The sequence below is a fragment of the Lithobates pipiens genome, unplaced genomic scaffold (assembly GCF_037356315.1).
Source record: "Lithobates pipiens isolate NorthernLeopardFrog02 unplaced genomic scaffold, aLitPip1_a1.2 Scaffold_27, whole genome shotgun sequence".
Taxonomy (NCBI): domain Eukaryota; kingdom Metazoa; phylum Chordata; class Amphibia; order Anura; family Ranidae; genus Lithobates; species Lithobates pipiens.
The window spans coordinates 228103008-228113775 of NW_027507788.1; the positions used below are offsets into that span (position 1 = coordinate 228103008).

Sequence of the window (10768 nt, forward strand, 5' to 3'; positions counted from 1 at the left end):
GGGTGCGTGTTATACGCAGATAAATACAGTAATGTATAGAAGGTAGGGCCCGAAAGTGACTAAAGCCCAGGGGCCCCCACCACCCTAAGTCTTGCCCTGTGTATATATATATATATATATATATATATATATATATATATATATATATATATATCTCAAATCTACATACAACAACTAAGGAAATAAGCAGTGACAGCTGGTGCTCAATATTTGAGGGGAGGGGGGGGCGGCGGCGGCGGCAAACCAACAGCACCCTCTCTCCCTGGCGGGAGACGGATGAAAAGGCAGCAATCAGCTAGCTGCCCCCTCACTGGAGAAGGACGGATGGGAAGGCAGCAGTCAACCTCTCTCCCCCCCATTGCGGGAGAAAGAAGGATGGGGGGCGATTAGCCCCCCCATGGGTGATGGACAGATTTGATATATAAATCTAAAGTGACAATTTTACAGGCTTATATGCAAGTTATTGTAATAAAAAGGGTTTGGGGACCTGGGTCCTGCCCCAGGGGACATGGATCAATGCAAAAATTTATTTTTAAAACGTTTATATATATATAACCGTTTTTTCAGGAGCAGTGATTTTAATAATTCTTATAGTGAAACAATAAAAGTGAAATATTCCTTTAAATTTCATACCTGGGGGTGAGTATAGTTTGCTTGTAAAGGGGCGCATGTTTCCCGTGCTTAGAACAGTCCCTGCACAAAGTGTCATTTAAAAGCACTCGCAGCTATAATGAATTGTCGGCTCCTGGTAATACAGAAAACAGTCATTGAAAGTCATTGATAAAAAAAAAAAAAGCTTGGGGGTCCACCCAAAAATCCATACCAGACCCTTTATCCAAGCATACAACCTGGCAGGTCGCAGGAAAAGAGGCGGGGACAAGAGAGTGCCCCCCCCCTCCTGAACCGCACCAGGCCACATGCCCTCAACATTGGGAGGGTGCTTTAGGGGTAGCCCCCCAAAGCACCTTGTCCCCATGTTGATGGGGACAAGGGCCTCATCCCCACAACCCTGGCCGGTGGTTGTGGAGGTCTGCATGCGGGAGGCTTATCGGAATCTGGAGGCCAACTTTAACAAGGGGACCCTGGACCTGGAGAGGAGAGATCACCCATCGCAGGATACCGAGAGTGGATTACCACTGCGGAAAAAATATTTTTAATAAAAGACTTTTCCCAATAGTGTCTGTGTTTTTTTGCAATCTTTTTACACTTTCTTTGTGAAATGATAGGGGTACAATGTACCCGTTACCATTTCAAACGGGGGGGCAGGATCTGGGAGTCCCCTTGTTAAAGGAGGCTTCCAGATTCTGATAAGCCCTCCACCCGCAGACCCCCACAACCACCGGGCAAGGGTCTCTATCAACATGGGGACAAGGTGTTTTGGGGGGCTACCCCCAAAAGCACCCTCCCAATTTTGAGGGCATGTGGCCTGGTACGGTTCAGGAGGGGGGGGCGCGAATTTATTATAGCCGCAAGTGCTTTTAAATGAGTTTTTTTCCTTCAGAAATGACACTTTGTGCAGGGACAGTTCTAAACACGGGAAACATGCGCCCCTTCACAGGCATACTATAGACACCCCCCAGGTATGAAATTTAAAGGAATATTACACTTTAATTGTTTCACTTTAAGCATTATTAAAATCGCTGCTCCAGAAAAAACGGGCTTTTAAAAAAGAAAAAAATTTGCATTGATCCATGTCCCCTGGGGCAGGACCCGGGTCCCCAAACACTTTTTAGGACAATAACTTGCATATAAGCCTTTAAAATTAGCACTTTAGATTTTTCATGTTCGAATCACATAGACTTTAATGGTGTTCGGATGTTCGAAGAAATGTATTGCCTGTTCGCAGTTTCTGATGCGATGCGAACCGGGGGAGGGGGTGTTCGGCTCATCCTTACTTGTAAACAACAAATGTCAGAAAAAGGGTTTGGCCTTTAAGTGTTTAAAACTTGAAAAAAAATGGCTTGATCTTATAGTTAATTGCAGACATGCAATGGTGATTAGAAGATCCAACTGCCCAATGTTTTTTTTTTTTAATTACTGCCACCTAAATAGCACCATCAATGTATGCAGCACTTTACATATACATTGTACATTCACATTAGTCCCTGCCCCCAAGGAGCTTACAATCTAAGGCCCCTAACTCACACTCATACATACACATATCAGGGGCAATTTTGACAGGATCCAATCAGTGGCGTAACTAGAACCTTCAGGGCCCCGATGCAAGAAACCATGAAGGGCCCCCCTGAACCCCAGCCAGGGCCCTTCCCTCTGAGTCTGGCGGTGGCGTGGTCACAGGTATGACCTTTGTGAGCCCTGTAGTTCCACCACTGGTATTATTTTATTTTTTATTTTTAGATGCCCCATTGGGGGACTGTCCCTAGGCAGGATGAGGTCCCCATCCCCAGAAGAGATGAGGTCCTTTTCTCCAGGGCAGATGAAGTTACTGCCCCAGGTGAGAAGGGGTCTCTGTCCCCAGGGGAGGTGGGGGGTGACTATATATATTAGCAGAGACCCCAGAGAATAAAATAGAAAGTTTTTCTTAGTTTCTGTTATAACATTTTGTAAATAAGTACGTTTTCTCCTTCACTGAAGAGGCTGCACCACCAATCACTGATGAGGTGGCCCTGATGAGCACGGATGAGCTGGCACTAATGGGCCCTGATGATGGGCACTGATATGCAGCACTGATGAGCACTCATAGGTGGCACTGATGTGCACTCATAGGTGGCACAAATGGGCACTGAAAGGCTGCACTGATGTGCACTCATAGGTGGCACAAATGGGCACTGAAAGGCTGCACTGATGGGTACTTATGGGTGGCACTAATAGGTGGCACTGATGGGCATTGATAGGTGGGCATAGATGGGCTCTGATAGGGGGCACTGATGGACACTGATGAGTGCCACTGATTGACACTGATATATATGGCACTGATTGGCATCACTGATTAGGAGGAACTGGCAGATATTGCTGGTGGGCCCTGATTGGCATCATGTGTGGGCAAACATTGCCACCCATGGCCACCAGGGATGCCATGCCTGGTGGTCATCAGTGGTGGACATCCCTGGTGATCCTACGTGGGCATCCACTGGGGGGCTGCGCTGATAAATAATCAGCGCAGACCCCCCTCCCCGTCAGAGGAGCAGCCGATCAGCTCTCCTCTACTTGCGTCTGACAGACGTGACTCACCTGAGTGAGGAAAAGCCGATAAACAGCTCTTCCTGTTTACATCGTGATCAGCCGCGATTGGACACGGCTGATCACACGGTAAAGAGCCTCCATCGGATCGGAGTTGCGGTGTGTCAGACTGACATGCCACAACAACGATCGTTAGAATGAGCGCCCCCCCACCCCCCCCCCCCCGGCTTGTTATCCTCACCACGTCATATGACGTCCGATCAGGATAACGCAACCACTTTGCCGACATCATTTTGTTATATGGCGGGCGGTAAGTGGTTATCGAAACGAAACAAATTTTTTCGTCATGCGCGGGTCTAGTTAACCCTTCAAACGACGAGAAAAACCAGCATGTCAGATTTATCATGTGATTATTGTCAGCGTCCGTAGCCGCAAGCAATAATCATTGTGTGTTCTCCCAGAAGGGACAGCTCTCCGTGAAAAATTATTCACGGTAAAAGGCAGAAACTTTTTTTTTATTATTTATTTTTGTTTGTATTTTATTGATACCTAGTCAGATGAATTCCTAAGAGCGTTTTCCCCAAAAAAATATTGTATGAATTCGTGACCTTTTATTCAAAATGTGAAAAAAACTGGGAGATCGTTAAGTGCGTTATCAGCCGATTGTAATTTACTGAAGACAACTGAAAAATAAATTCTGATTGGGTTATCGCACTTTTGCTTTGTGTTACTAAACAATCTGACATACCTGCAAGGAAAATGTTATCTTTAAAGAACAACAACCATCTCTCCCAAGTTACTTTTTACAAAAAGTATTTATTGATCAACCTTTTTGTATATATTGCCGTCCAAAAAAAGGTGCAAAAGCAGAACAAAAAACATCAAATAAAACACATTTTCAAAAACAAACAAACAAAAACAAAAACAAACACTTTTCTCAGAAAAGAACTTTTCGATTTCAGCACTTTTTTTTGCCAAAACTTCCCAACACATAATAATCAGACGAGACATGAGATGAGCGTGCGGTCCTTCTCTGAAGGGAAATGGCTCCATCTGCGTGTCAATAAAAAAAAGCACCACGCTCCTTTCTGTTCACCGAAAACATCGACAAAGGACGTATACTCTTCATTTACAAAACATGTTCGCAATGTAAGCAGGAGACCCCCGAAAGCGTCATCCTGTTTTACCAAATTAACATTTGATTCACACTTTAGGTCAAGCGTTAGAAGAAATAATATCTACGTTTGACGGCGAGGCTCGATGGATAAGGCGATACAATAGGCGTACATTTCTGCTCAATTTTCTGACAATTTCTTTAGATGCCTCGAAGATACAAGGACCCAACCGTGATTCTTGGAATGCTCCAGGTTCTTGGTCGCAACGTCTGTGTACAAAATAATTAGCGTGTGTATAACACACAATTGTGTCCTTGTGAGAAATAAAAACACAACAATATATATAAATATATTAAATTTCTAATGAAAAAAAATAATTTGCTGTCTTGGAAGACTTTAGATGCGAAGATTCTCTCCTTCTTTTGTAGTCTTTAGATATTTTAGTTTTTTTTTTTTTGTGAGACCTGATATTAGTTGCTCAATGCAGGAAACAGGCCAAAGGGCGGCCATTTTGTTCACCATGGCCGCCACAAATCTGCTGCATTGCAAGCCTGAGCTGCCTGTTTGCCTCCTTGGTTAAAGTTGGCGAGGGGGTGACAGACGTTCTCTTTTGTGGACCTCAGTTTGTTGGGCTCACTCCAGAAACCCATTTGTATAGTTGAGTATTTGTTATTTGGAGGAAAGCTCGCTTCCTTCATCGATGATGGGAAAGCTGGTTTGCAGGGAGCCATGGCTGTAACAGAAGAGACAGAAAGACGATTAGTATCACTGAAATAAGTCAAAATATAAAATGTTATATCATTCTTAAACATGGCGGAGGTGGATGGGGAAGTAGGTAAAATTTGTAGCTGAAGAAAAATTGGGTGTTCCCCAAAGCGACCCAACTCAACTCAACCCAACACAATCCAATCTAACCTAACTCATCCCAATCCAATCTAACCTATCCCAATCCAATCCAACCTAACCTATCCCAACCCAATCCAGCCCAACCTAACACAACCCAATCCAACCTAACCCATCCCAACCCAATCCATAATAACCCATCCCAACCCAATTTAACCCGACCTAACCCAACCAGCTGTGTGACTGCCTTTCCGCACCCAGGTAGCCCTGAATTCTTTTTCAAATCCTATTGGGTAGTAGAACTCTATTTCTGCTTTATTTTATTAACCTAACCCATCCCAACCAAATCCAACCCAACCTAACCCAACCCATCCCCAATCCAACCTAACCCAACCCACCCCAATCCAACCCGACCTAACCCAACCCAATCCAACCAAACCAAACCTAACCCAATCCAACAAAACCTAACCCAACCCAACCCATTCCAACCAAACCTAACCCAATCCAACAAAACCTAACCCAACCCATTCCAACCTAACCCAACCCAATCTAATCAAACTCAACCCAACCCAACCAAACCCATTAAAACCTAACCCAACCCAACCCAACCAAACCCATTAAAACCTAACCCAACCCAACCCAATTCAATCAATTTGGATGGGCCCATGGTGTTTCGATTAGCTGGTATTTCCACAAAGATATTCATTTAACTTTTTTTTTTAATAAATCTCCTTGATAAAATGATGCATTGACATGATCAAGGTAATCTGAGAACTAAACCATACTTGGTCCCCAAATATTTAGTCATGGCACCAGATAATATTCAAAAACATTTATCACACCAAAGGTAGGTCTATGCCCACGCAATGCACACAATGGTGACAGGAAAAAAATTATTTAAAGGCCCTGTCCTTTCACTAGAATCTTTTGAGGTCAATTGGAGACAAAATGGCCATTGTATGATATCGCAAAGTGGACATTATGCCTGCATTTGTCCAAAAAAAAAAAAAATGGGTATATAGCATAATGTTAATAACTTACCTTTTGTTGCCCTGTGGAGCTGATCTCTTAGTAAATTGACGGTCATCTCCAGTATGTCGGCCTTCTCCGGTTTGGAGGGAAGTTGGTTTTTCTGGAACTCTTTCTCCAGTAAGAGCCGCAGTTGCTCAATGCTGCTGTTAATGCGATCTCTCCTCATCTTCTCAATGACGGGCTTCCTCAACTGCCAGGAAAAGATAGAAAATGGTTAACATGCAGCCATGACTGTAAGAACGGTTCTATATGAGCAACATAGCAGGTCAACATCATCCTCACAGACAGGCAGGTCTGAAGGACTGAAGTACTCAGTATCACCACATGGGGGAGCCCTACACAGCACAATCATTGCATGTAATATGTAAATCTGAAGCATCTATTGCAAAGGTCTGGCTCTGTTTACCTTCAGCTGCATGAGAGTAACTTGCCTACCATGCTATCTTATCCACATGGCCACTACAGACCTGCAATTACTCAAGAACTAAAGGTACTTAGGTATTTAGGATCTGCAAGCTCTAAAATCCTCCAGGTCTAATCTGCGATAGCTCAATTGTTTGCTTTCTATTGCTGGGGACTGAGTCATAAAATGTATAATACGATCAAAAATGATATAAAACGCACACAAAAAAAATATAATAAAATCATGTCCTCAAAAATGCACCAATTTGCCAACCAAAAGCGATACCATCCTAAACCAACTTAATCCAAACCACAGATAAGTGTTTGATGAATATGTGCCAATAATACATGTTCAAATTATATGTTAAAAGTTTAAAAAAAAAAAAATATTTGTTATAACTAAACAAAAATATAAAAAAACAAAACTAAACTAAAAATACAAAAGTTTGTTATAATAAAAAAAAAAAACAACTAAACTTTAAAAAAATATAAAAAATAAAAGTAATCATTTGCCAGAACTGAATCAATCAAACCAGGACTAATCTTACACCCCTTTCACACCGTTTTCAGGCGATTTAGCGCTAGAAATACCCTCTGCTAAGCGCCTGAAAAACCGCCTCCTATTCATTCCAGTGTGTCTCTTGACTCTGGGGCGGTGCACTTGCAGGATGGGGAAAAAAGTCCTGCAGTCCTTGTGAGACGGGAAAAAAAAGTCCAGCGCTCCCAAAATGCCCCTGCCCATTGGAATGCCTTAAAAGCGCAGCAAAACAGGAGTTTTTAACCCCTTTTTTGGGGGGAAAAGTGCCGAAAAGCGCCCCTTAAAGTGGTTGTAAACCCATTACAACCACTTTAACCTACAGGTAAACCTAGATTAAGGCTTACCTGTAGCTGCAAGAAAGCTTCTTTTATATATATATATATATATATATATATATATATATATATATATATATATATATATATATATATATATATATATATATATATATATATATATATATATATATATATATATATATATATATATATATATATGATTTTATTTTTTTTCAAAATAAAGATTTGTATATTTTTAACTTTTAAAGCATTTTGTTAAAAGATAAATAAATAAAATATATATAAATGCTTTACAAGTTCAATCTATTTTTATTGCAAACTATTTTTATATATACATAAAACTACAATACACAAATGATATAGATATATATATATATATATATATATATATATATATATATATATATATATATACACAACTCAGAAAAACAACAATGCCCAAATCTCTAACACTACAATTGTACGGTGTGTATATAATATAATATTTGACATAACACCCCATAGGAACCATTACATCTATATAATAGAAGTTAATTCTAATACTAATAGAGTAGGACGGACTATAAAAAAATTAGACACATCCCAACTTTTTAGTACTAAAACGATTATAATATCTTGGTCCTTATCATGTATTATCAAAACTAGGGGGACGTAGATAAAATTTAAATAAAAAAGATGGGGGGTGTGGAGGGTAAAGGAGTATTACAACCAGATACTGCTCCACATAGGGAAACGTTGGGCCATTTTAGATCCTATATTTCCTTCTAAATGCTTTTAAAAGTAAAAAAAAAAAAAATCTAAATCTTTATTTGAAAAAAAAAAAAATCATATAATAATAATATAAATCTCAAAAAAAAAATACAAAATGCTCCAAAAGATAAAAAGTTTTATATAAAAAAAAATAGAATAAGTTTGAAAAAATTGCTTAAAGCTTTTACATTTTCACCCTTTTAACTTTAGAACATTCTTTAAAAGATAATAAAAAGATAGAAACTTTAAGCTTTTTTAAAACTATATATACATATATTTAATATATATATATATATATATATATATATATATATATATATATATATATGCATATATTTTACAAAATGCTTCAAAAGTTAAAAGGATAAAAATCTTTATTAAAAAAAAAAAAAAAAAAAATGATATATATATATATATATATATGTGTGTGTGTGTGTGTATGTATGTATATATATAATATATGAATATACACATACACATATATATATATATATATATATATATATATAAATATATATATATACACATACATACACACACACATATATATATTTTTTTTAAATAAAGATTTTTATCCTTATAACTTTTGAAGCATTTTGTAAAATATATACATAGATACATACATACACACACACACACACATATATATATATATAAATGTGAAATAAAAAAAAAAAAAGATTTTGAAAAGAAAAGCCTAAAAGAGTGTTAAGCTTTTTTTTCAAACTTTCTCCATTTTTTAAAATGAAAGTTTTTATCTTTTTAACTTTTGAGGCATTTTGGTTTTTATATATATATATATATATATATATATATATATATATATATATATATATATATATATATATATATCTATGTGTGTATATATAACCAAAATGTCTCAAAAGTTAAAAAAGATAAAAACAGCTTAACACTTTTTCATGTTTATAAAGAGAAGTTCAAAAGTTAAACAGATTAACTTTTTAGGCTTATCTTTTCAAACTTTTTTTTTTTCCACATTTTTATTTATTTTTTCCAACAAACGAGGGTCCTACCTTTCTTGTGTCTTTGCCCAGGTTGCTATCCAAGTCCTCCTCAATCCTGTTACAAGGAGCCATGCTAGCAGGTTATATCCCCAGTAAAGTAGTAATCCTCCTTTGTGGCCAGCCAGCCAGAGTGTGTCTGAGTGTGAATTGCTCCTTCCTCTTTTATACCCCCCCCCTGTTTGCATAATAAAGTGTGAATAGGGGACTCTGCGAAGGTTCCCACAGTCGGCAGCCAATGGCGGTGCAGAGGGGAGACAATGGAAGTGTGCAAGCAGGCAGTCTGTCCAGCAGCATCTGTAACAGGCCATAAACCTTACAGAGGAAGAAGAGTGTGGGAAAGCCTCACGGCCCATAACACGGGGGGCAATTGAGCTCCACACTCTTCCTCTGACAGCTGTTGCTATCAAAACAATTCGCTTTTTTTTTTCTTTTTTCTTTTTTTTTTTTTTAGGCTCATTAAAACTTAATATTAACCTGTGGCACATGACTGCTTATAAAGATTCGGCATGTGCGACACTCACAATGCAGGCATCAGCCAGATGCTCAATAGAGTTGAGCGGCACGTTCGGAGGCACATGTCTTATGGCCTGTATGGTGCCGGAGGACAAGCGTCGGCACGTCTCTCAGACTTTGTCCTTGAGTCTTTTCAAATTTAGTACACCTCTAACTTTGCAGGTTAGAAGAATTGCAATTGTTTAGTATATTACAAGTGGTTTTCATGAGACTCACGTGGGCAAGCTTTGAAAGTTCACATATCCTACGTGTGTCTTCAGCATCCTCAAAGTGTCTTGATGTCTTCAATTCAAAAAAAATACAACGAAATGGCGCCCGTCCACACGCTGCCTCAACATACTTCTTGGAAGGTTTCCACATCCTGCGGAGAAGTTATTGCCCTGCTTAGCTTAGTATCGTCCGCAAATACAGAGATTGGACTGTTTATCCCATCGTTCAGGTCGTTTATTCGACCATTCCGAGTACTCCCCATTTATCACCACCCTCTGAACTCGCCCTTGTAGCCAGTTTTCAATCCATGTACTCACCCTATGGTCCATGCCAACCGACCTTATTTTGTACAGTAAACGTTTATGGGGATCTGTGTCAAATGCTTTTGCAAAATTCAGATACACCACGTCTACGGGCCTTCCTTTATCTAGATACACCACGTCTACGGGCCTTCTTTTACCCAGATACACCACATCTATGGGCCTTCCTTTCTCTAGATACACCACGTCTACGGGCCTCCCTTAATCTAGATACACCACGTCTACGGGCCTTACTTTATCTAGATACACCACGTCTACGGGCCTTCCTTTATCCAGATACACCACGTCTACAGGCCTTCCTTTATCTAGATACACCACGTCTACAGGCCTTCCTTTATCTAGATACACCACATCTACGGGCCTTCCTTTATCTAGATACACCACGTCTACGGGCCTTCCTTTATCTAGATACACCACGTCTACGGGCCTTCCTTTATCCAGATACACCACATCTATGGGCCTTCCTTTATCCAGATACACCACGTCTACGGGCCTTCCTTTATCCAGATACACCACATCTACGGGCCTTCCTTTATCTAGATACACCACGTCTACGGGCCTTCCTTTATCCAGATACACC

The 10768-nt window shown here is 39.6% G+C and overlaps 1 protein-coding gene across 1 annotated transcript; it reads right to left on the reverse strand.

Annotated features, from left to right (window-relative positions):
* Positions 1–3937: 3937 nt before the first annotated feature.
* LOC143934597 (helix-loop-helix protein lin-22-like) lies at positions 3938–9312 on the reverse strand. The gene is made up of 3 exons (XM_077458344.1): positions 9155–9312; positions 6141–6321; positions 3938–4989 (listed from the first exon to the last, which is right to left on the reverse strand). Exons 1-3 carry the CDS (start codon positions 9215–9217, stop codon positions 4772–4774), a joined length of 462 nt encoding a protein of 153 aa, XP_077314470.1. The 5' UTR covers positions 9218–9312; the 3' UTR covers positions 3938–4771.
* Positions 9313–10768: the final 1456 nt, after the last annotated feature.